Source organism: Fukomys damarensis, unplaced genomic scaffold, assembly GCF_012274545.1.
Source record: "Fukomys damarensis isolate Sample0158 unplaced genomic scaffold, DMR_v1.0_HiC HiC_scaffold_7, whole genome shotgun sequence".
Classification (NCBI taxonomy): domain Eukaryota; kingdom Metazoa; phylum Chordata; class Mammalia; order Rodentia; family Bathyergidae; genus Fukomys; species Fukomys damarensis.
The window spans coordinates 19,754,563-19,779,390 of record NW_022900919.1 but is presented as its reverse complement, the minus strand read 5'-3'; the positions used below and the strand labels follow the sequence as shown (position 1 = coordinate 19,779,390).

Here is a 24,828-nt window from a genome sequence, read left to right as displayed (position 1 = left end):
AAAAAAAAAAAAAAAAAAAAAAAAAAAAAAAAATGAAGTAAAAACATCAAGGGCTGAGGGCTGGGAGCTGGGAGCTCAGTGGTAGAGGGCATGTTTTGTATGCATAAGGCCCTAGATTTGAGCCCCGGCACCACAAAGAGTAAATTAATAAATCAATAAAGGGGCACACACGCCAGGTGTGGTGACACTCCCCTGTTCCCATCATTCAGGAGGTTGAGGCAGGAGGATCGCCATAAGTTCAAGGTCAACATGGACTCTCCAGCACCATCTTCCTGCCAGGCCTCCCCTAGTCCCTATCCTGAGTGACCCCAGTGCACTTTGTCCACAGGGCCGTGGTGGGCTGGGCTCCATCTTTGTCTGGGCCTCAGGGAATGGGGGCCGGGAACATGACAGCTGCAACTGTGATGGCTACACCAACAGCATCTACACACTGTCCATCAGCAGTGCCACGCAGTTTGGCAACGTGCCCTGGTACAGTGAGGCCTGCTCATCCACGCTGGCCACTACCTACAGCAGCGGCAACCAGAATGAGAAGCAGATCGTGAGTCTTGCTGGGGCTGGGAGGGAGGCTGCTTGCCCGCCATGCTCAAGGACCCTTTCGTACACATCTGTCTCTTCCTCTCCTGTGTATCTGTATCGGCTCAGGCTCTAGAGGATGGGAGCTGGAGGTTCCTAGACTCTGAGGGCTGCAAAGCCATTGATAAAGCCCTTGAGAAGTGTAGACTGTCCCTAAAAGTGTGCAATGCTCTCCAACCTCTAGCTGAACCCTCTCATTCCTTGGAAAACTGAGGCCTAAAGGAACCATACATTGATCTGTCCAGGGCAAGTAGCAAGGCAGCTCCAGACTGGGTGGCTTTGACCCTGGCTCACTGCGCCACCTATGGTTTCCAGGCACTAGGCAGAAGGAGGGCAGACAGGTGGCCCCTCCGTTCATCACAGGCCCCAATACCACTGTCCCCTGGTAGGTGACAACTGACTTGCGGCAGAAGTGCACAGAGTCTCACACAGGCACCTCAGCCTCTGCTCCCTTGGCAGCTGGCATCATCGCTCTCACCCTGGAGGCCAAGTAAGTGGGCAGCCCTGTACCTACTGTGCTCTCTGTGGGGCAGCCTTGGAAATTCGACTTCTCTCCAGAAAGCCTGAACCCCCGCTGTCTGCTCCTCCCCTGCAGTAAGAACCTCACCTGGCGGGATATGCAGCACCTGGTGGTCCGGACCTCAAAGCCAGCGCATCTCAATGCCAATGATTGGGCCACCAATGGCGTGGGCCGGAAAGGTGAGGGCAGCAGGTTTGTGGATTGTCAGTGGGCCTCTCTGTTCCTGTCTGTGACCCTGTCTTCCCTGTCCCTGCAGTGAGCCACTCCTATGGCTATGGGCTCTTGGATGCAGGTGCCATGGTGGCCCTGGCCCAGAACTGGACCACAGTTGCCCCCCAGCGGAAGTGCATCATTGAAATCCTCACTGAGCCCAGGTGAGGATCGGACCCTGCTGGAGTGGGGGGTGGGGTGGCTTCAGAGCTGTGGGTGTGGTGCTTGTCGCTCCAGGCCCAGTGACTCGGCATCATGGTGCTCTCTGCACAGGGACATTGGCAAGCGGCTGGAGGTGCGCAAGACAGTGACTGCTTGCCTGGGCGAGCCCACCCATATCACCAGGCTGGAACATGCTCAGGCGCGCCTCACCCTGTCCTATAACCGCCGCGGCGACCTGGCCATCCACCTGGTCAGCCCCATGGGCACCCGCTCTACCCTTCTGGCTGCAAGGTGCTGGCCCTGTCCCCTGCCTGCCTTATCTTGCCTCCTCTGCTCCCTTGCAGCCTCTGTTCATCTTGTTACCCATACTCCCCTGGCAGCCATCATACTACTCAGTGGGACACTGGTGGCACTTGGAGAGGGACAGCTTTGTCCTGTGTGAGGTCCTGTCCCAGGAATCCCTGGCTTCTACCTATTTAATGCCAGCAGCGCGTGTTCCCGTGTGAAGTGCTTCACACCTCTAGAGTCCCCTGGTGGAGACCACTCAGCCCCCAGGAAACAGCCAGGCCAATAGGCATTTCCAATCCATCAGGGTTGGTGTCACATGGGGTCAGAGTGTATGGCCCATGGTTGTGGGTTGGGTGTCTCTGCCTGGGCCTCCCAAGGCCACAGATGGCCATATACACTCCCTCCCCTAGGCCACATGACTACTCTGCAGATGGGTTTAATGACTGGGCCTTCATGACAACCCATTCTTGGGATGAGGACCCGTCTGGCGAATGGGTCCTGGAGATTGAAAACACCAGCGAAGCCAACAACTATGGTACTGGAGTGCCGGGGGTGCTGGGGGGAGGGGGCGAGGAGGTGGGTTGGCGTGGTCTGGGATGCTGTGTGTGGTGCCAGCGCCTCCTGACTCCTGCCTCTGCCTCCAATTGGACAGGGACGCTGACCAAGTTCACTCTCATACTATACGGCACAGCCCCTGAGGGGCTCCCTACACCTCTGGAGAGCAGCGGCTGCAAGACCCTCACATCCAGCCAGGCCTGCGTCGGTCAGTTGAGGGGGATGTGGGTGTGGGGGCAGGGCCAGGGGGAACAACCTTAAAGCCCAGCTGTAGGAGGAAAATGGTCTCAAGGGAGCCTGGGTCTTACCAGGCATGGTGGTGCAGTCCTGTAATCCCAGCGCTCTAGGATGCCGAAGGAGGAGGACTGCAGTGAGCCCAGCCTGTGCAGCTTAGCAAGACTCTTTCAGAATAATAAAGGTTGGGGATGTAGCTCAGTGCAGAGGCCCTGCATTCAATCCCCAGGACCACGAGAGAGAGAGAGAGAGAGAGAGAGAGAGAGAGAGAGAGAGAGAGAGAGAGAGAGACAGACAGAGAGAGAGACAGACAGAGAGACAGACTCAGGGACTTGTGGGAGTGGTGCCAGGGCTGCGTGGGCTGCCATAGACCTAGGCCGAGGGCTCGTGTGGTGCCGTAGCCATGGCCCACCTGGCTGACACCATCCCTTTTCTTCCATGTTGCCAGTGTGTGAAGAAGGGTTCTCCCTGCACCAGAAAAGCTGCATCCAGCACTGCCCACCAGGCTTCACCCCCCAAGTCCTCGACACCCACTACAGCACCGAGAATGACGTTGAGACCATTCGGGCCAGCGTCTGTGCCCCCTGCCACGCCTCCTGTGCCACATGCCAGGGCCCAGCCCCCACAGATTGCCTCAGCTGCCCCAGCCATGCCTCCCTGGACCCTGTGGAGCGAATGTGCTCCCGGCAGAGCCAGAGCAGCCGAGAGTCCCCGCCAGAGCAGCCGCCACCGCCCCCAGGGCTGACCCCAGAGGTGGAGGCTGAGCCACGGCTGCAGGCTGGGCTGCTGCCCTCCCACCTGCCCGAGGTGGTAGCTGGCCTCAGTTGCGCCTTCATCGTGCTGGTCTTTGTCACTGTCTTCCTGGTCCTGCAGCTGCGCTCAGGCTTCAGCTTCCGGGGGGTGAAGGTGTACACCATGGACCGGGGCCTCATCTCCTACAAGGGGCTACCCCCTGAGGCCTGGCAGGAGGAATGCCCATCCGACTCAGAAGAGGACGAGGGCCGGGGCGAGAGGACCGCCTTTATCAAAGACCAGAGCGCCCTTTGATGAGCCCGCTGCCGCCCTCCTCAAGCCCATCCCCTCCTTGGGCACTTTTTAATTCACCAAAGTATTTTTTTATCTTGGGACTGGGTTTGAACCCCAGCTGGGAGGCAAGAGGGGCAGAGACTGCTTCCCACCCACCTTGGAGCCCACCTGGCTGCTGAACTGGGGCCCAGGTCAGCTGGGGAGGGCGGGCAGGAGGGCCTCTCACCCCTCACCCTCACAGGAGGATGGAGCCACACCTGGGAGGCAGCTGGCTGAGGCTGAGGCTGAGGCTGAGGCTGAGGCATGCAGAGTCCCTTTGGAGGGAGGGGCTAGCCCTTCTTCGGGTCCCACACCCAGCTGCAATGCGTGCTCCTTCCTGTCCCTCTAAAGCAATAATGGTCCCATCCAGGCAGTAGGGTGGTTGGCCTAGGAGGGATTTGCAGGAGGCGGCCACTTCTCCAAGGGCTTTGCATCCCCAACCCTGTCCCATACCTCTGGTGACCCTCAGCAGAAGTGCGATCACAGGAAGGGACCAAGGCAGGCAGGTGCTTCCAGGTGTGCTCGGGTGGCATCCCATCCCTCTGTCTGCCTCTGTGCCGCATCCTCCATTGGGCCAGGCCAAGCTGGGGAGGCCCAAGATGGTATCCTGACCACCCTGTCCTCTCTCGCACCTTCCCCTCCCACCAGGGCCCAAGCCCCTGTTTTCTGAGCCCCGGGCCACCTGGGCTGTTGGCATTCACAGTCCCAGAGCCCCTGGGTGGGTGGTGGGGAGGGACAGTGGCCCAGCCGGCCTCTCCCGCCTCCCACCCAATGCTGCTTTCCCCTGTGGGGATCTCAGGAGCTGTTTGAGGATATATTTTCACTTTGTGATGATTTCACTTTAGATGCTGATGATTTTGTTTTTTGTATTTGTAATGGGGGTAGCAGCTGGACCTCTCACCCTGCTGCCTACGCTGCTGTCCCCTGGCTGCCCAGCCCTGAGGCAGAGGAGGCTGCAGTGTGTGGCTGAGGAGTGAGGAGTAGCTGAGCCCCAAGTCCTGAAGGGGCAGGCCAGCTTTGCAGGCTCGAGGAAAGGGGGTCATGGCAGGAGGGGCAGGCGGACATCTGTGTTTCAAATGGGGCTTGTGGCAAGGGCTTGTGGGTCACCGATTCTCCAAGTCCAGGGGTGGCCAGGGGGTGGCACCAAGCCCCCTCCAACACTGTGCCCTGATGGAGAAAGCACTGACCTGCTATGCCCCCCCCAAACCCCTCTTCTGACGTGCCTTTTGCACCCCTCCCATTAGGACAATCAGTCCCCTCCCCCTGGAGCACCCTTTTCTTTCCTCTAGTCCTTTGGGGTCCCCAGTCACCTGCCCACGGGTGCTCCCTCCTCTTCCATACCCCTTTTGTGGCCAGCCCGGCTGTTTTTGTAAGATACTGGGTTGGTGCACAGTGATTTTTTTTTTTTTCCTTGTAATTTAAACAGGCCCAGCATTGTTGGTTCTATTTAATGGACATGAGATAATGTTAGAGGTTTTAAAGTGATTAAACGTGCAGACTATGCAAACCAGGTTCAGTCTCCGGTGTGGTGATATTGTTACCCCATCAGGAGGGTGGGGAGACTCAGTCCTGGCCCTTAGGTGGGCCTGAAGCAGAAGGCCAGCCCCCTGTGAAGAGGACAGCACAGCAGCAGGACAGGAGTCCCAGGTGTAGGGAGAGTGACTCTAGGCTTCAGGAGCTGAGCAGGATGCAGAGTGGCCTGTGCCTCAGTTACCGTCCTCTTCCTGGGCTGAGGTGTCCAGGCTCCAGCTATAGGGCCAAGTCCCATGGTGACTCGTGCCAGGGGAGCCTGAGTCCCACCTGGGAAACTGCACACCTCTGCATTCTCCAGCTACCCCCTGGCATCCCCAGGGGACTGAAAGCTCCAGCCTGGGTGGAGGGGGTGGGCCCAGTGCCTGAGAAGCAGGCTTCTTTCCATATTTGCTTGGAAATTTTATTCAAATGGAGCTGGCGCCTGAGCTCTCCTTGGGGACTCCAGTGAGGTGGGGAGGGCCAGGACTAGCTTCCCCCTTCCTCTTCTGGGCGCCTGGCCACCCTGAGTCCCAGCCGTCTCAGCCTTCCAACAAGCTGGCTGCCTGGAGCCAGGCCCCTGCACCCACCCCTCCTGCCTCAGGCCCCTTCCCAAGGGTCCCTGGACTTGCTGGCCCTGGGGAGTGAGTGCTGGGCCCACAGGCCTCTGCTCCCTCCGCCATTCGGCCATTCTTCCCCAACCTCCTCCTCCCTTCCGTTTCCGAGGGAGGCTGCTGCAGCCCAGCGTGGGGCAGAGGGGCTGGCCACACTCACCCACCCCTTCCCCTCTGTGGCCCGCCCCGGCCTGGGCCAACTGAAACCGCAGGAGGAGGAAGCGCCGAACCAGGAACTGGCCGGGCCTAAGTCATCCCCAGCTGCCCAGGAACAGGAGCAGCTGCCTGCGAGGGTAACTCCAGCCCAGTGGCCCAGGAGGCATTGCAAGGTGGGGCTCCAGGGAGTGAAAGCCAGGTAGGGGTCGAGCTGCAGAGGGCAGGACAGCCCCAGAAGCAGGGCTGGGCTGTGGCCAGGGAGGCTCCCACTTGGGCAGGTCCAGCCCAGCACAGGCCCCTGTATCGGTGCTGGGTGCAAGGAGCTCAGGAGGGAGGCTCCAGGCTGGTTCCTGTTGTAGGACTGGAAAGGAAACCTCTGGCATTGGCCTTGGCCTAGGGTCTAGGAAGCAGCAAGGGCCAGCCCCAGGCCAGGCTGTTTCTGCTGGGTAGGATCCCACCCACCTCCTGCAGTCCCCAGCTCCCCCTGCAGCCCCCATCCCCCTTTGTTGTACCCGTGTACCTCCAGCTACCGACAGCTTCATCTCTGTCCTTAGGACGCCACCATGGGCTTCTCTTCTCAGCTGTGCAGCCCCCAGGGCCATGGGGCAGTGCAGCAGATGCAGGAAGCAGAGCTTCGCCTGTTGGAGGGCATGAGGAAGTGGATGGCCCAGCGGGTCAAGAGCGACCGGGAATACGCAGGGCTGCTCCACCACATGTGCCTGCAGGACGCTGGGGGCCAGAGCCGGAGCGGTGGCCTGGACAGCCCCATCAGCCAGGTGAGCTCCCACAGGAGGTGGCTGCGCCTGCCCACCCACTTCCTGAGCACCCCTGAGATCTGGCCAGCTCAGGAGCCACTGTCTCCCCCCGACCCCGCCTCCCCATTCCACAGTCCTGGGCCGAGATCACCAGCCAGACCGAGGGTCTGAGCCGAGTGCTGCGGCAGCACGCAGAGGACCTAAACTCTGGGCCACTGAGCAAGCTGAGCCTGCTGATCCGGGAACGGCAGCAGCTGCGCAAGACCTACAGTGAGCAGTGGCAGCAGCTGCAGCAGGAGCTCACCAAGGTGGGTAGCATCCAGGGGGCTTCAGTAGTCTCTGTCACCAGTGCAGCCTGGGAGGGGTGGCTTTGTGCAACAGCCCTGGCCTTTACTGGGGAAGTGCAAGTTCCTAGTGGGTCAGGCCTCAGGACAGCTGGCCCAGCCCTGCAGCCACTTCCTCCCTCCTCACCCACCACCCTTTGGGGTGGCCTGCAGTCGCCTTGTTTTAGCATTGTCTGGCCCTGGCCAGTGCTGGGGACACAAGGATGGATGAGACCCAGCTGCCCAGGAGGAGGTGGGGCAGAGACACTGCCAGATTCTGGGATTCTGCAGACAGCAGCATGACCCTGAGGGTGAAGTAGAGGTCTGAATCCCCCAGCCCCTCAGTTGCAGGCAGTGTTACTTGTCTGGGTGTTCCAGTCCCTTGGCTGCCAGGGACCTCCTCTCTCCCACCGAGCCGGCTGGCCTGGCCATGCACCCACAGCGGCCCCTGGTGGCCAGCTGGGCCTCCATTCCTCCTCCTGAAGATCAACTCATTCAGGGCTTTGCCTATTTCTGCACTTGATCTTAGCCAAAAGGCCGAGAAGCGATTTTGCCTATTTCTGTAAAGTTTGAGGGGAACACAACCAGGCCTGCCTGTTTTCTTGTCAACTGTGGTTGCTGTAGGGCTACAGGGACAGAAGTGAGTGATTGCAACAGAGACCCTGAGGCCCACAGGCTTAAAATATTTACTATTTGTCCCTTTAAGGAGAATGGAGACAGGCCTGGTGGCCCACATCTGTGACCCCAGCACTCCAGGAGGCTGAGGCAGAAGGATCACAAGTTTGAATCCCACTTGGGCAACTTAGCAAGACTCAAAATAAAAAAAAAAAAGGGCTGGGGATGTGGCCCACTGCAAAGTCCCTGGGTTCAATCTTCAGTACCCAAAAATTAAAAATGAAAAGATTGGTGTACTCTATGCTTTTAGCTCAGTTACAGATGGGGAAACTGAGGTTCTGAGGAGTGGGATAGAGCTTCTCAATGTATCCCTGCACCTAAATAGGAGAACAAGAATGTTGGTCTTGGCTGCCACTCAGGGCTGAGTGTGAAAGGAAAATGTGGGGCCTTTGTGTTTTTTTGTTTGTTTGTTTTTTTGAGACAGGTTTTCACTAGGTAGTTGAGACTGACCTGGAACTCACCATGTAGCCCAGGCTGGTCTCAAACTCACAGCGATCCTCCTGCCTCAGCCTCTGGAGTGCTGGGATTACAGGCGTGTGCCACCTCGCCCAGCTAATTTCACCATGACAACAAGAGAGCGTGCAAAACAAGCACAGGGTCCTTCACTAGGCCCCTGCGAAGCCACCAAGGCCACACACTTGAAGCAGCCCCACCTGCCCTAACCAGCTCTCTGCCTCCCCCGGTGGCCTGTCTGTAACTGGTCAGAGCTTTTTCTTGGCTCCATCCCAACCTCTTTTTTATTTCTTACTTTGAGTCAGGACGTTGCTATTAGGTCACTAAGTTGCCCAGGGTGGACTTGAACTTGTGATCCTCCTGCCTCAGCCTCCTCGGGGTGCTGGAATTACAAGCATGTCCCACCACACCCAGTTTGACCCAAACCTTCAGATGGAGGAGGAATCTCCCATGCTTAGGGGACCTAGCTCCCCACATTGGCCCCCTGTCCCCTCAGACCCACATCCAGGACATCGAGAAGCTGAAGAGCCAGTACCGAGCCCTAGCCCGGGACAGTGCCCAAGCCAGGCGCAAGTACCAGGAGGCCAGCAAAGGTCTGTGGCTTCCCTCACCAGCCGGGAGGGGACTTAACGGCTGCTGACCTGTCCGCGGTGCTGACACCCACACCTCCCTCCCCTCCCTCCCTCCCCTCCCACTGGCAGACAAGGACCGGGACAAGGCCAAAGACAAGTATGTGCGCAGCCTGTGGAAACTCTTTGCTCACCACAACCGCTACGTGCTGGGTGTGCGGGCTGCGCAGCTGCACCACCAGCATCACCACCAGCTCCTGCTGCCCGGCCTGCTGCAGTCCCTGCAGGACCTGCACGAGGAGATGGCACGCGTGCTGTGAGCACCCTCCCCGCCCCAGAACTCTCTGTCAGGCCAGAGTGCTGGCCATGTGGTCATAGGAGCGTTGGTCCCAGGCTGAGGACCCGAACCCTACTTACACCGGAATTAGGGTGCCAGGGCCCCTTACCCCAGGGTGCTTTTTTGGGAGGGGCTGTTTATACTACTAGAAACTGAACCCAAGGATGTGTTAAACTATACTTCTTGCCCTTTTTAAAGTTTATTTTGAGACAAGGTCTCAATAAATTACCCAGGCGGGGCTCAAACTTACAATCCTTTGCAGACGTGGGCCACCCCCCTCCCGTCCCCGTGTCAGAGGATTGTATAACATTCATTCAGCGTCATGCTGGGCTCTGGGGTATAGCGGAGAAGAATGTGGGCAAAAACATCTGTCTTCAGGGATTTTGTATGTTAGTGGAAGGAGGAAAGAAAGAAAGTGAACTAGGAAGCATGAACTGGGTATGGTGACACATGCTGGTCATCCCAGCCTCTTCAGAGGCCGAGGTAGAAGGATTGAAAGTTCAATCTAGCCTGGGTAATTTAGCAAAACCCGGTCTCAAAGTAAGAAAGGACTGCAAATGAGCTCAGTAGTAGAGCACACTCTGGCTTCCAGCCCCAGTACCACACACACACACACACACACACACACACACACACACACACACACAAACTCTCGAAGCACGTCCAAAACAAATGCTATGGAGAAAAGTCTAGTGTGGGGGATTGGGAGGGCTGAGGGACTGGGGAAGAGTTTGTTTTAAATAACACCTCTTTGAAAAGGTGACATTCAAAAAAAGACCAGGGAGGCATGGAAGTGAACCATGGGGCCCTGTGGAGAAAGACATTCCAGGTTGGGGCAGCAAATGGACATGTGTATAGGGATTGCGTCAGGGAGTGCCAGGAGCCAGGAGGCTCAGCAGGGTGTGCAGTGAGGGTAGGGACAGTCAGACCTTGGCTGGAGGAGTTGGGTCGGGGGCTGCTGGATGACAGAGCAGACCTCTGTGAGAACTGGTTCTGGGTACCCAGAAGTGACATGATCTGACCTCTATTTTACTAAGGCCACTGTGCAGGGTGTAGTGGTGCACCCTTATAATCCCACACTGAGATAGGCCAACGCAGGAGAATCACAAGTTTGATACTAGCCTGGGCAATGTAGTGACTTAGGGAGACTGTGTCTCAAAATAGGAAATAAAAAAAGGGCTAGGGAAGTGCAAAGGCCCTGGGTTCGATTTCTAGCACCTTGAAAAATAAATAAAATAAAAGCCACTCTGACTGTGGTGTTGAAGATTGACTTTAAGGGTCAAGGATAGAAGCATGGAGGCCAGACAGGAAGGAGGCTTTTGTGGGGATCTAGGGCACAGACCGTGGCCACTTGGAGCAGGGTACAGCAAAGAGGTGAAAGACAGTCAGGCCCAGGGTGTTCTTTGAAGGCAGTGCAAGGGGATTTGCTTGTGGAATCAAAGTGGACTGAGGCACAGAAGCAAGGCTGACTTACTCCCAGGATTTTCCCTGGAGTCTCTGGAAGATGGAGTTGCCATTAGCTTATGTTGAGATGGCCGTGGAAGGGGGACATTTCAGCAGCCAGGGCAGTACTGTGTCCTTCAGTTAGGAGAGTCAGGTGTCAAAGTGATCTATGTTCAATGGTCACTTTGAGTAGGTGGATGTGTGCATGAGGCCAGGGCACAGGAGAGCTCTGGACTGCTGCCCCTGGCGGTACAGACAGGATACAGCAATACATTTATAGGGGACCCAGAGCCTCAGCTCAGACTGACCACCAGGCCAGTAACTCACATATGCTGAGCATTTTTGGGGTGCCAGATACTGCACACAGGATCCCATTGGATCCTTATAAGATCATGTGGCTGTCATATGCAATGAGGTAGGGTCAAACCCAGTGTCCCAGGCTAAACTGCTCACCTTGCCCAGCCCAAGGCCCCCTGACTGGGGGTCCTGTCTTGGGGGACAGGAAGGAGATCCTGCAGGAGTACCTGGAGATTAGCAGCCTGGTGCAGGACGAGGTGGTGACCATTCACCGGGAGATGGCTGCAGCTACAGCTCGTATCCAGCCCGAGGCTGAGTACCAGGGTTTCCTGCAACAGTATGGGTAAGCGCGTTCATCCTCACACCTGCTGGGCCAGGGCTGCTGGCCTCTTCACCGAGGGGGCCCTGTCCATCTGCAGCTCCAACCCGGACATCCCACCCTGTGTCACCTTCGATGAGTCACTGCTTGAGGAGGGTGAGCAGCTGGAGCCCGGGGAGCTGCAGCTGAACGAGCTGACCGTGGAGAGCGTGCAGCACACGTGGGTGGCAGGCTGGCCCAGGGCCCGGGGTTCCCTGCAGACCGCAGGTGTCGCGTGGGCAGGTGGGGGTGTGCTCTGCTGTGCTGAGACTTGGCAGACACTCAGGCTGCTTGATTCTGCAGAACACGTGCTGGGGCTGGGGCTCTAACAAAGCTCTGCCTTGGCTCCAGGCTGACCTCAGTGACAGATGACCTCGCGGTGGCCACTGAGACCGTGCTGAGCCGGAAGGAGGTGGTCAGCCAGCTGCAACGAGAGCTCTGGAGTGAGGAGCAGAATACTCACCCCCGGGAGTGGTGAGTGGGACCCCTACACACCTCCCTGGCCCCTCGACCTGCTGGCCTTCCCTGGGGGGCTGCAGACAGAGGCTGGTCTCTTATTGCCTGCCACCTGCTGTCCTACAGGGTACAGCTGCTGAGCAAGAGGCAGGCGCTGCAGGAGGCACTGCAAGGGCTGCAAGTTGCGCTGTGCAGCCAGGCCAAGCTGCAGGCCCAGCAGGAGCTGCTGCAGACCAAGCTGGAGCAGCTGGGCCCTGGCGAGGCCCCAGCCGTGCTTCTCCTGCAGGACGACCGCCACTCCACCTCGTCCTCGGTGAGCGCCCACCGCCCATGCCCGCCAGCCCTGTCCGCCGCAGCCGTGAGCGCAGGGGCCGTGCTCCTCATTTTCACCCTCCCCCTCCCCAAGCCTGGCCACCCGCTGACGTGTGTCCCTGGCCTCAGGAGCAGGAGCGAGAGGGGGGAAGGACACCCACGCTAGAGATCATCAAGAGCCACTTCTCAGGAATCTTCCGCCCCAAGTTCTCGGTGAGTGGTGCCCAGCCCGGGCCTGGACCTAAGGGGTGGGCCACGTATGGGATCTCAGGTGCGTCCCTTGGTGTTTTGGACTGAGTCGCTGGGAACGGCCCAGGGAGCAGACTGCCCGGGCTGTTTTGACTGGGGCATCCCTCTCCCCGGGAGTCTGGGCTTCGTGTGCTTCCAGGCCCGCCACCCTGGGCCTCTCTGTCCTCCCTATCTCTGGGTACCGCGGGAACCTTGTCCCACTACTCCTCCCGCTCCCGGGAGTCTGTGACCTGGAGGAGAAGGTATACAGACAGCTTTATGTGCTACTCGGGGGCTGTGAGGACTTAGTGGGATGGACAGAGAGACCCAAAGCCCAGTTGGCTCCCCTGAGCGACTCTAACCGCTCCCCTCACCCCTTGTCCAGCTCCCCCCACCGCTGCCACTGGTACCTGAGGTGCAGAAGCCCCTGCACGAGCAGCTGTGGTACCACGGGGCCATCCCGCGGGCGGAGGTGGCCGAGCTGCTCACGAACTCTGGGGACTTCCTGGTGCGGGAGAGCCAGGGCAAGCAGGAGTATGTGCTGTCGGTGCTCTGGGACGCCCTGCCGCGCCACTTTATCATCCAGTCCTCTGAGGTGAGTGGGGCCTGGCCTGGCCTTCCCCACCCTTGGGCATGACCTCGGAGGGCTGGCACATCTTAGATGCCTCCCTACCCCGGCTGGATGGAGCCCGAAGCCACCTGGATCCCTGCAACAGGAGAAAGACTCAGTGTGTGTCCTCCCCTACGAAAGGGTGGAACTATTGTCATATGTCACATGCTGTGCCTGTTCTGTGGGTCTCTCTGCCTTGTCCCAGGCAGTCCCTTCTCCCTGCCCTGTCTCTGTCCTCCCCTCAGTAAGGAGGCTGCTGACCCCTGGCCCCCTCCCTGCAGAACCTGTACCGCTTGGAAGGTGATGGCTTTCCAAGCATCCCCTTGCTCATCGACCACCTGCTCTGCTCCCAGCAGCCCCTCACCAAGAAGAGCGGTGTTGTCCTCTATAGGCCAGTGCCTAAGGTGAGCCTGTGGCCACAGGGATTGGGGACTGTGGGTCAGGGGCCCCCATAACTGGAGTGGGAAGGGCTCATGGTACCTGAAATTCACACGCAGAGTGTGACTGCACTTCTGGTTATACTCACCTGGTGGGCACCTGCTGCTCCCCAGTGTCACTGGAGTGTGATCCTGATCTGGCCCAACCCCATCAGACACAGGCCCATATGGAGGCTCCAAGGAAACAATGGCATGGCACCTCTCGGTGGGAAGAGGCCTGCCCCACTCTGCCCTCACTGTGATGCCCTGACTCTTCTTCCCCAGGACAAGTGGGTGCTGAACCACGAGGACCTGGTGTTGGGTGAGCAGATCGGGCGGGTGAGTGCAAATCTTTCCTCTCCCTGCCACACTCTCCAGGCCATACCTGAGGTCCCACCTCCAGAGACCCATCTGGGCTCTAGCTCTTCCCTCCTAGACCCTTGTCCCTGCCCACCCACCACCACAAGCTGCCCCGGGAATGGAGTTCCTGCCCCAAACTCCTCACCAGCACAGCTCTGATGTGAGCTGTAAACCGGCTGCCTAGGAAGGAAGTCACTTTCCTAAGTTTCAGAATACTTTCCAAACGTGAAGGAAAGCAGGTTGGGGCTTTTCCTTGTCACTTCTCTCTGGGGACTTGGCCTGTCACAGGTGACTTTCCTGCCCACCAGGGCAAAGTCCTAGAGAGCCAGAGGAGCAAGTCTGGGCTTGGGGGCTGAACAGAGAGTTGGGCACCAGGTACTGTACCCTGAGCACAGAAAGGACTGAGGCACCGGAAGTTCTGGTAGGAGCTCAAGACCATTTCAGGGTAATTTTGGCGAAGTGTTCAGCGGGCGCCTTCGAGCGGACAACACTCTGGTGGCAGTGAAGTCTTGTCGGGAGACACTCCCTCCTGACCTCAAGGCCAAGTTTCTGCAAGAAGCCAGGTGGGTGACAAACTAATAATGACCAGAGGCTCCATTCAGAAGTGTTCTGCTGCATGTGGCCAGCATTAAGTGCTTGCCTTCGGTGGTCCTGTTGAACCCTCCCAGCCCTCTCACAAGTGTTCGTACTCTGTCCCTATAGAACCAGGGGTGTCAGGCCTCCACCACACATCCAGGGCTGACGGCCTCCGAGGCCAGGCTGTTGTCCCTTGACTCTGAGGCCCTTCTTGTGTTGTTTTGGGGGCTCCTGGAGGGCGGGAGGGGCAGAGTGTGGGGAGCTGAGCATCGGCGTCCCCCCAGGATCCTGAAGCAGTACAGTCACCCCAACATCGTGCGGCTCATTGGCGTCTGCACCCAGAAGCAGCCCATCTACATTGTCATGGAGCTGGTGCAAGGTGAGTGGAGTGCCCATCCCAGGGTGGGAACTCAGTCAGCCAGGTCCCCCAAGCCCAGAAGGCTCAAGGCTGCCCCCCTCCAGGGGGTGACTTCCTGACCTTCCTGCGGACGGAGGGAGCCCGTCTGCGTGTGAAGACGCTGCTGCAGATGGTGGGGGACGCAGCCGCCGGCATGGAGTACTTGGAGAGCAAGTGCTGCATCCACCGGTGAGCAAGCTACGGTCTTGGCATCAGGCATCATCTCTACTTCCCACAGACCAGGGTGCCCAGGGCACGTAGCACCTCCGTTCCTGGCTTGGTCTGGAGTGAGCTGCCCAGCCCAAGTGGGTACCCTTAGCCGAAGGAGATCCCTGCTCTGCTCCATCCAGGGACCTGGCTGCTCGGAACTGTCTTGTGACAGAGAAGAATGTCCTAAAGATCAGTGACTTCGGGATGTCCCGGGAGGAGGCTGATGGGATCTACGCAGCTTCAGGGGGCCTCAGACAAGTTCCCGTGAAGTGGACTGCCCCTGAGGCCCTTAACTATGGTACCCAGTCCTCATCCAGCCCGCGCTGTACCTGGGAGGCTGGGCAGGGTGAGAGGGGCAGCACCCTCACTCTGCCCCACTCCCTCCACAGGCCGCTACTCCTCTGAAAGTGACGTGTGGAGCTTTGGCATCTTGCTCTGGGAGACCTTCAGCCTGGGGTCCTCGCCCTACCCCAACCTCAGCAACCAGCAGACACGAGAGTTTGTGGAGAAGGGTAAGGGACTCATGCATTTCAGCAGCCTGGGCCAGCCCTCCTGCCCAGCTCCATTGGCTGGGGCTCCCTGCCCTTCCCATTGGGGCAGGTAAGAATCATCCCCTAAGCCAAGAATGGTGGTGCACTCTCGGGGGCTAAGGCAGCAGGATTGCAAGTTTGAGCCTAACTTGGACAACTTAGTGAGAACCTGTCTCAAGAAAAAAAGAAAAAAAAAAGAACAGGGGAAAATTTTTAAAAGCTCAGTATGAAAGCCCTGGGTTCAATCCCCAGTACCAAAAAAAAACCCAACAAAAACAGAATCATCCTGCAGCTCCCCCGAGTAGAGCGCTTATCTATGCCAAACGCATCAGCTCATTTGCTCTTCCTATATGTAAGGTGGGATCAATGGGTCCCTTTTGCAGATGGAAACACTGAGCCTTGCATAGTCACATAACCAGCAGGTGGGAGGTGGAGGACAGAAGCTGGCCTCTGTCTTGGGGTCCTCGGTGTAAACCAGAGTGGCTGTTTAGGGACAGCACTCCATGAGTAGCTCCGGTTACTCACAGCTGGCCCCAGGGGACCCCTCCTCATGTCCAGTGCTATACCTGTCCTCCCAGGGGGTCGCCTGCCCTGCCCGGAGCTGTGCCCTGATGCCGTGTTCCGGCTCATGGAGCAGTGCTGGGCCTACGAGCCCGGCGAGCGGCCCAGCTTCAGCACCATCTCCCAGGAGCTGCAGAGTATCCGGAAGCGGCACCGGTGAGGCTGGGGCTCCCTCGCCAGCCTGCGGCATCTGCAGGCCGAAGTGTACCTCCTCTGCTGCTCTGGTGCACACTGAGGGACAGCATCCTACAGTCCTAGGTGCCCGCCACCAGCAGCCCTACTGCTGCAAGGGCAGCCCCAGGTCTGTTCTGACCCCTGCTCCTGCCAGGCTGTCCTTTGGCCAGAAACAATAAAACCACTTGTGCCCATCAGACGGTCTTGGCAACACACTCCTCTGGAGGCCAGGTCTTAGGAGGCAGGTCCTGGGGAGTGGCGGGGCGGGGAGGGAGGGTGAGGCGGAGCCCATTTGGTAGCAGTTGGAGGTGTGAGCCAGAGCCGAGGCTGAGAGCGCGAGATGTTGTACAGCCTTTGGCCAGATGGTGGTGCTGTTCCATGAAGGAGGATGGCCGCAAGAGCCGGAGAGCTGTGGTGAGAACGAGGGGTTTAGCAGTTAGAGGTGTACACTGGAGGGGCCTGAAAAATAAAAAGTGGGTAAGTGGTCTGGAAGCCCAGATGGAAGTGTGAAAGTCATTGGGTCATAAGTGTCAGAGAGTGGCTGACACTGTGGATGCATTCAAGTCGTGTAAAATTTAGGAGGAGAAAATAAAATTGGGAGGAGAGGAGAGGCCAAGGAAGGACTAAGGTTCGCTCAGAGGGGACTGATGTGGCTCAAGAGGGGAAAACTGCTTCTCCAAGGAATTCATCTCTCAAGATGCTTCGGGCGCTGGAGAGTCAGATCGGGTGCCCTTTCCGCCTCCTCTGAGTCCCTTGGAAATATTCCCAGCAGAAATAACAAAGGTCAAGAAGATACAGTAGTATGGGGCTGAACTGCCAAACAAGAGCCACAACAGATTTAAAATGTAAGAACGCAAGCAATAAGAACCACGAAGTATTAGGCACAGTGTTGCATGCCTATAATCCCAGTACTTGGGAGGCTGAAGCAGGACTGCAAATTCAAGGCCAGTTTGGTTTACATAGTGGAACTCTGTCTCAAAAAACCAAATGGGCCAGGCATTGTGGTGCCCACCTATAATCCCAGCACTCACAAGGCTGAGGCAGGAGGATCACTGAGTTCCAGACCAGCCTGGGCTACATAGTTCCAGGTCAGCCTCAACTACATAGTGAGACCCTGTCTCAAAAAAAGAAACAAACAAAAACTAAACAGGAGTGGGGAGGGATGGACACCATGAAGTAGGTCTGGGTGTGTAGATCAGGGCTTGTGGCTCTGGGTGGTAAAGCACTTGTGTAGTGTGCAAAAGGCCTTGGGTTTCATTCCTGGCAGCACACATAAACCTTTAAAAAAGGGAACCGTGAAGTAAAATTGGCATCCCTTGAGAAAATCGGGAAGTAGTTTGACTTCAAAGAGAGAAAAGATAGCCCTATAACTTGTATTAAAAGAGGAAACTGTGAGTCAGGTGTGGTAGCACATGCTTGTAATCTCAGCACTGAGGAGGCTGAGGCAGGAGGATTCTAGCAAGTTCAAGACCAGCCTGTGCTACAAAGTAAGACTCTGTGTTATAACAACAGCAATAATCAGGGACTAGAGTTATAGCTCAATGGTAGAGCATGGGCTTAGCATGTCTGAGGTCCTTGGGTCCAAGCCCAATACCAAATAAGGGCTGGGGAGGTGCCCCCACCTGTCTCACAAGCACAAGGTCCCAAGTTCTATCCCCAGTACCAAAACAAAACAAACAACCCAATACCAAATAAATAAAAGAGAAAACAAAAGTTTACATGTGAGTAAATGAAAATGTTAAGTGAAATAATATCTCTGCTGGAAATGGTAAAAACAGAACTGAAGAACTTCTGTTCTGGGTAGTTTGTAGTAAATCTGCGGGCTACTCCCTTCCCAACTGCAAGAGTTGGAAAAAACAAACACGAGGGGATTCATTTAGTTTTTTGTATAATACTGCTCTCTCTCTCTCTCTCTCTCTCTCTCTCTTTTGGTACCGGGCATCAAACTCTGGACTTTGTGCTTGCGAGGCAGGTAGTGGAGCCACTGAGCTAAATCCCCGGCCCTCGTATTAGTTTTTAAAGAATGGAGAGTGGTAGAAAGAAACAGAACAAATGACTAACAAGAAGAAAAAAGAAAAAGAAGAGTCCTCCCAAGGTGAACTAGCAGCAGGTAGCATGTCATTCCCTGAGACATTTGCTGCTTTGGGACAAAATCCAAGAAGGCCACTTCAAAGGGACAGGGTGATCAATGGACATAAGTCTCTGAGAAACGTGCGGAGACCCAATCTTACAAGGAGAGAGAAAGAAGGGTAATAAGACATTTGCCCAAAGGCCCAGTGACCACAGCAGCACACTCACGACATAGGACCTCCAAGTGATAGAGGGGAAATAACAGCTTCCGACCTGAAGGATGTGCCATACACTGAGTTCGTGTTTCCAGAATCAAAGAATAAATTCTGAGGAACGACAGAGGTTAAGAGTAGGAAATATTTATTGAGAGAGAAAGCGCCTGAGACAGACAGGAGGGGACCCAGAGTCCACTTTACAGAGGAAGCTTTATGGAACAAAATCCTGAGGTGGGTACAAAATCACCAGGTGGGTAAATTTGGGACAAAACTATGATCAACCAATAGGATTACAAGTATAGGTGATAGAACAATGCTATGTGATAAGATGGGCTCTCGCCTTGCCTCCACGGCTTTTTTCCCACAGAATGTTTTGTTCCAGAAATGTAAGTTTGTGCTGCTGGGCAGCAGCTCCTGCCCAATATATTAAAATATTTTTTTGTTTTGTTTTGGTTTTGGTACTGGGGATGGAACTTGGGACCTTGTGCTTGTGAAGCTAAAATGTTTTGTAACTGTTTTGAGTGTTCAGTTAGCTCTGCCCCTCTCAGAAATGTTCCATTAGCCCCGCCCCTTTCAGAAATGTTCTGTAGCCCCATCCCCTTGCTTCTGTGAGCACACTCACCCTCTATGCCCTTCGAGAACATTCTGTAACTCCGCCCCCCTGCTTCAGTGAGCATGCTCGCCTACCCAGTAGACCCTAAAGAGGCTGTTTCTAGTCAAGTGCTCAGACTTCTGAGTGCAAACTCTTCTGAGCCTGCTGGTGTAAGGAAGTTTTTATTCTCCACCTCTTTGAGTGACCATTGGATTCTTGTGTCTTCAAATTGTGATCGCTGGGACCCAGAACTGTAACACACAGCTGTGCCTCAGAGCTATGGCACTTGGCTGTGACACTGAGCTGTAACACTTGGCTATAGCACCAAGCTGCTCTGCTCTGTGACATTTGGTTAACGAACCAGAAATCTGATCAAGCTGGCCCTTTGAGCTACTGGTTCAGAGTCTGAGAGTGGCAGTTCTTCCTTCATTGGGTGAGGGTGACCGATGACTGCACTTGCTTCGCACCTGATCAGACTTGGGAGAAGAGGTGGACTAAAAACCCTTTCAGAACATCCTGATATGTACAGTAAAGTCCCAGTCCCCAGTTTGAACCCAATCAGGCCTGTCCCAGTGGACAGGAGGAGAGGTTGATCACCTCTTACGGTCTCAAGCCAGAGACTTCATTCAGTGACCTCCCTAAGCAGGGGAGATGTTAACCTCTGAGTGACTAGTGAATGTGTGAGTGTAACTGGGTGTGGTCCTCCTTGACTGGTCTGTGTGGCTCCAAGGTTTTTTCTCCAGAATCTGATTGGGTCTTATCCTGCAGTTCCGTGGAGGCGTTGTACAGCATAATGATGATTCAGCTTTTTGATGGATAGCTGACCAGGTCGGGGATTGCCTGTGTACCTTAGCCAAAATGTGCCTAAGCTCCCTCAAGGGACATGGCCAGGTGGACACCTATGTGGTTTCCTTTGGAAGGCTCCTATCCTTTGTTGTGCCACAGTTTAAGGGCACTACATATACATGGGTGACAACCATAGTAAACCCACAGTCCTGGACTGCATGGTCAGAAATTTCAAGAAGAGATTTAGTGAGGAATATGGAGTTAAGATTGAAGTCCGCCAGGTTGCAGACCCTCTGTGAAGCAGATTGGCCCTAGTTTAATGTAGGCTGGTCCCCAGAAGGAATTCTGGATGTTCAGACTGTGCATGCAGTCTGGAGAGTCTTTACTGATAAACCACCCTGATCAGATCCCTTATATTGATTCTTGGCTAGAGATTGACCAGACCCTACTCCCCTAGGCCCGATTTTTCATGGATAGGAAGGGACAGAGTCAGGTTTTCTTAGCCCAAAGTAGTGGCCACCTCTCTAAGAGCCCAATTCATCAGGGCCCACTAGACAGACACCCTGCCCCTGCCTTTTGCTCCAGAGCTGCCATCTGTGCCTATTCCACTGGCTCCAACTCTTCTGGAGAGCCCACCACTTTTAAACTCCCTATTACCAGTCTCGTCTGGTAGCCCATCTTCAGACCTGCCGCCTGCTCAAGTGGCCAGCCCTCTTCAGAATCCCTCATCTCTAGCCCAATGTCCATCTCTAGCCAGCCCTCCTTATCTGCCTCTTCTGGCTGCCGCCTCCAGTCCCCCCAGCATCCCACATGGTGACGAGATTGCTTCCCCGAGACACCTCTTGCCAGGCGTCTGCAGTCGGCTCAGACCCCAGCTATCCAGCTGCCTGTCTGTGAGATCTTATTTCTCTCCCAAATCCTGGATGATGGCACCATCCAGCCTGGTCCCGCCACCCTCTACTGCCAGTCCTTTACCACAACTGAGTTTCTGAGCTCGAAACAACATACTCCTTCTTATGCTGGAGGTTGTACCGTCAACAACTGCCCCTCTCAGGGGGTATATGAAGGCCTTTCAGACCATCAGTCTGCATCCATTCCCCCCAGCTTGGCCTCCATTGCAGACTTGATGGAACTGCTTCCCCCAGAGTTGCCCCCCTGCATTCCCACTGAGCAGGGTCCCCTAGCAGGGACAGTTCATCCTCTCTCAACCCCCTAACCTCCCCTGGACACTCTGGAGACAGCCACAGGGTCATTACTGTTCCAGGGGTTGGGGGAAGGGGAAGGGGACCTGCCCCTCTCAGGATACCCTTTGTTCCTTGGGATGTTCTCACGACTTGAGACCACCCAGTTAGTGCTGGAAGGAGGTATCAGCTCCCATGGTGCCTTCCTGGTTCATCAGAGTGAGGTGAGGTAGGGCGAATATGTCCTCACTTACTGTTTCCAGGGCAAAGCCAAGCACCTGCACTTGTCACTGAACAAGGAGGGTCAGTGCCGGGCCCAGCACCTGGAGTTCCAGTCCATTTTCGATATGCTCAAGTATTTCCAGGTACGTCCCATCCCTCTGGAGGGTGGAGGCTCCAGAGATGCTGTCCTTGTCAGCTGTGCGTCCTCCCAGTGACAGCAGGGCTGGCAGCAGGCTGGGAGCGATGCAGGGGCATTGCTGAAAGACTGTTGCTACCCCGGTGCTCCCTCTATCCTCCTCAACACTTGGGAGAGGTGTAGAATTTTCACCAAGGCCAAGAAATGCCTACAGATGAAGCCCCTTTAGAAGGGGAAAAGGTTGTAGTTCCTGATACCAAGCCAGCCTGGGACTCTCACACCCCTCTCACACGATTTTGAGAGGCCATCCTGGGGTGGGGCGTCCATGCTGGGGCTAATAAAACCAACAACCACATCAAAAATGGCCTTAGTGACTAAAAACCTAGATGAGTCACCTGGTGACTTTTACGAGTGACTCTGAGAGGTGTTCTGCATCTTCACCCCATTTGATCCTGAGGTTCCTGAGATTCAGCTTATGGACAGTGCTGCCTTCATAGCCTAGTCCTCTTTGAGAGACCAGATCTTATTAAAAAAAAGAGGACCATGCAAGGGGGAAAACTGACTGCAGATTCCCTTGCATCCAGACCAATATGCATATTGCAAAGAGATTGTACACTGGAAAAAAAAAGTGCCCTGATTAAAAGTAGGATAGGGCCGGTGATTTAGCTCAGTGATTCTGCTGCTTGCTTTGCAAGAATAAGGTCCTGAGTTTGATCCCTGGTGCAAAAAAAAATAAATAAAAGGAAAGAAAAGCAGGGCCAGGGATTTACCTAAGTGGCACCGCACCTGTCTTGCAAGCACAAGGTCTTGAGTTCAATCCCCGGTACCAAAAATAAAAAAGCAAGACACACCTAGTCAGAGCCCTCCAGTCACGCCAGCCCTCAATACCACCTAAGCTACCAGTGCCTACCTGATTGGGCTTGTAAAGATTGAATCTGATTAGGATCGTCCAGGCTCCCCGACTCTGGGCCACCAGGAACCCACAATTGATGTGACAGTTAAAGAACCAAGGAACAACCTTTATGGTGGTTACAGGGGCTGAACATTTTGTGGTGACCATCCTGGTAGCCCCCTTCACCAAGAGGGATACCACCATCATGGGGTGACTGGAGTTCAGATGGCATGACCAATATGCCAAGCACAGGCCTGCCAATTTGGGGACATGAAGTGGTCTATGAGTTCCTGCATCTGTCTGAGTGCCCTGTCCCTCTCCTAGGAAGAGACTTGCTGACTAAACTGAGGGTGTACATAACATTTACCCACACCCACAAGGGACCTGCTAATCTAAACCTACACACATGAAAAGGACTGATACTCTCTGTGACCATCCCCAGAGAGGATGAATGGAAACTGCACACTGGAAAACGAAAAACAAAACAAAAAAAAACCCAGAACCACTAGAAACATTTCCAGAGGTGTGGGCTGAAAAGTGCCTCCTGGGATGGCCAAGAATTAGCCCCCAATCCTGGTAGAACGTAACTCAGGGACAAAGCCTGTCAGACTGAGACAACATATCACACCTGGAGAGGCATGACTCAGGATCCAGGAACACATCAACTGGCTGAGGGGTGCAGGGATCCTCAAAAGGAGTGTTAGTCCCCTGAAACACACCACTGCTGTCAGTTAAGCCAGGTAGAAGGCCAGGGATTTGGCTCAGTGGTTCTGCTGCCCGCCTTGCAAGTGCAGGGACCCGAGTTTGATTCCTGGTACAAAAATAAAGCCAGGTGAGGGCTGGGGATCTCAGTGGCGCTGCACCTGCCTCTGAAGCACAAGGCCCAGAGTTTGGTCCTCAGTACTGAAAAAAGCCAGATAGAAATGGATACTGACCAGTACAGACCTCTGGGTAACCAACAATGCCTCATTCACTCTGCCTCCAGTAGTTCCAAACCCCTACATCCTGCTGAGTCTGCTCCCACTATGAGCAACCTGGTTCACCTGCCTGGACCTTAAAGATGCCTTCTTCTGCCTTGCGCCAGCCCCCACCCCTCCCCAACCCAGCCACTTTCTGTACTGGGCAAAGGATACAGTTAACCTGGAAAAGACTTCCTTAGGGCTTCAAAATCTCCCCCATGCTATTTGGGGAGGCTCTAGTTGCCAACCTGGTTGCTTTCCCCAGGGAGAGACTGAACTGCACTCACAATATGTAAATGACCTCCTGGTAGCTAGTTAAAAACAAACAAACAAAACGAAACCCAAGTCTCTCGATGCTGGCTACAAAGTATCCTGGAAAAGGGCCCAGATATGTTGGTTTTCTGTTCTGTACCTGGGATTCATCATCACCAAGGGGCATCAATTCCTGGGGAGAAAAACAGTCACCTGTTCCCTCCCCAGGCCAACCAACAAAAAAGAAACTCCATGAGGAAAAAAAAAGAAAAGAAAAGAAACTCCATGAGTTTCTGGGGCAGCTGGATCCTATAGGATTTGGATATCTGGGTTTGCAGAGGGACCCAAGCTCCTCTATGCTCCTTTCACCAGACTGGAAAACCAGCCCTTAAAATGGGATGCTCAACAGGAATTTGCTTTTAAGGAGATTAAACAGCTATTTGTCAACACCCTGTGTTAGGGTTATCAGATGTAAGCTGAGAATCTCTGGGAATCTCTTTGTTCATAAATATGACCATGTAGCCTTGGGAGTCCTGACTCAGACGGTACGGTCCTGGCAGAGGCAGGACCCAGGACAATGGGACACCATGGTGGCCAGATGGCTCCGCCTCCACACTCTGGTGGCAGCTGTGACTCTCATCAAGAAAGCAAACTAACCTTGAGACAGAGCCTGCCAGTAAAAACTTGATTATGATTCTGATGAACAAGTGGGGACATAAATGGCTTTCAAATGCCAGAATGGCTCAGTGTCATGAGCTACTCTGTAAAAAATCCCAGGAATTTTCACTGGAAGTGACAACGGGCCTGCCTGTGTGACTGAAGCCATCCAAGAACTCTCTGATAAGCTAAAAACTAAATGGCTTTTGCACAAAAAGTATAGATCTCAGAGTTCAGGGAAATTGAATGCATAAAATGAAACTTTAAAACCATCTTGGCTAAGAATTACTGAGAAATAGGGGCAGAGTGGACAGACATGTTACCTCTGGCTATGTCAGAGTCAGGTGCACACCTGGACTCTCAGATTATTCCCCATAGGAGATGATGTTTGGGAGACATTCTCAATCATTAGGCATTTTAGGGGAGATGTTAGACAACTGGGGGCTAATTATGTAGCCTTAGAGTTACAAGTACTGAACAAAATCTTTTCACAGATGAGTGAAATGGTTTTAGAAAGAACCCCCATCCCTATGGGTAACTAGCTCATTCCTTTTAGCCAGGAGATTCAGTTTAGGTTAAAGATTAAAAAGGCATCCCTCCAGCCTATTTGTGCTGTAATATACTGTTGTTCTTGCTACCCTCACTGCTGTTAAAGTCGCAGGCATCACCCCGTGGGTCCGTCACACCTGACTGAAAAAGGCCCATCCCACAGAAGTCTCAGACACCTGGACTACACACCTGGACCTCAAGAATCCCCTCAGGACTCGACTTAGACGGGAGACCCCAGGACTCAACCTGATCTTGGAGATGTCACCAGTAGACAATAGTCCTGCTCTAGTCATATCAGGAGCTGACCAGTCTGCACATGGCCAAGTCCCGAGGACATCACTCACAGGACACCTTAACCTTCGCCCCATGGACTATTAACATTATCCCT

General features: G+C 55.0%; 2 protein-coding genes and 1 pseudogene across 5 annotated transcripts in view; all 3 read left to right on the top strand.

Annotated features, from left to right (window-relative positions):
- Furin (furin, paired basic amino acid cleaving enzyme) overlaps positions 1-5,122 on the top strand; it is a 9,969-nt gene extending 4,847 nt beyond the window's left edge. For 2 of the 3 annotated variants that reach the window (XM_033761093.1, XM_010621098.3), the window contains 8 exons: positions 329-541; positions 966-1,066; positions 1,172-1,275; positions 1,353-1,470; positions 1,544-1,759; positions 2,167-2,291; positions 2,409-2,519; positions 2,994-5,122. In XM_033761093.1, coding sequence (XP_033616984.1) covers positions 329-541; positions 966-1,066; positions 1,172-1,275; positions 1,353-1,470; positions 1,544-1,759; positions 2,167-2,291; positions 2,409-2,519; positions 2,994-3,592 — 1,587 coding nt within the window. In that variant the 3' untranslated portion in view covers positions 3,593-5,122. The remainder of the gene's footprint in view (positions 1-328; positions 542-965; positions 1,067-1,171; positions 1,276-1,352; positions 1,471-1,543; positions 1,760-2,166; positions 2,292-2,408; positions 2,520-2,993) is intronic. The other variant, XM_010621099.3, reaches the window with a different exon arrangement.
- Positions 5,123-5,137: 15 nt separating this feature from the next.
- Positions 5,138-16,854, top strand: Fes (FES proto-oncogene, tyrosine kinase). 2 transcript variants are annotated; one of them, XM_010621096.2, is made up of 19 exons: positions 5,138-6,062; positions 6,444-6,665; positions 6,779-6,952; positions 8,592-8,688; positions 8,797-8,980; positions 10,947-11,084; positions 11,161-11,280; positions 11,451-11,573; positions 11,682-11,868; positions 11,997-12,080; positions 12,481-12,690; positions 12,987-13,109; positions 13,407-13,460; positions 13,926-14,044; positions 14,342-14,436; positions 14,520-14,643; positions 14,805-14,962; positions 15,054-15,176; positions 15,773-16,854. In XM_010621096.2, the coding sequence occupies exons 2-19, from the start codon at positions 6,453-6,455 to the stop codon at positions 15,913-15,915; spliced, it is 2,469 nt and encodes an 822-aa protein (XP_010619398.1). In that variant the 5' UTR covers positions 5,138-6,062; positions 6,444-6,452; the 3' UTR covers positions 15,916-16,854. The 2 variants fall into 2 exon arrangements, with proteins under 2 accessions (XP_010619398.1, XP_010619399.1); XM_010621097.2 differs by having other exon boundaries at positions 5,138-6,088.
- LOC109117931 lies at positions 16,318-24,585 on the top strand (annotated as a pseudogene).
- The last annotated feature ends 243 nt before the right edge of the window (positions 24,586-24,828 follow it).

What these genes read in the sequence shown, in the direction of transcription:
- Fes (XM_010621096.2), top strand. Translation starts at nt 6,453, where the DNA reads ATGGGCTTCTCTTCTCAGCTGTGCAGCCCCCAGGGCCATGGGGCAGTG. An exon ending in GAGGAGATGGCACGCGTGCT is followed by an intron (nt 8,981 to 10,946) that starts GTGAGCACCCTC and finishes CTTGGGGGACAG; the next exon opens with GAAGGAGATCCTGCAGGAGT. An exon ending in ACGAGAGTTTGTGGAGAAGG is followed by an intron (nt 15,177 to 15,772) that starts GTAAGGGACTCA and finishes CTGTCCTCCCAG; the next exon opens with GGGGTCGCCTGCCCTGCCCG.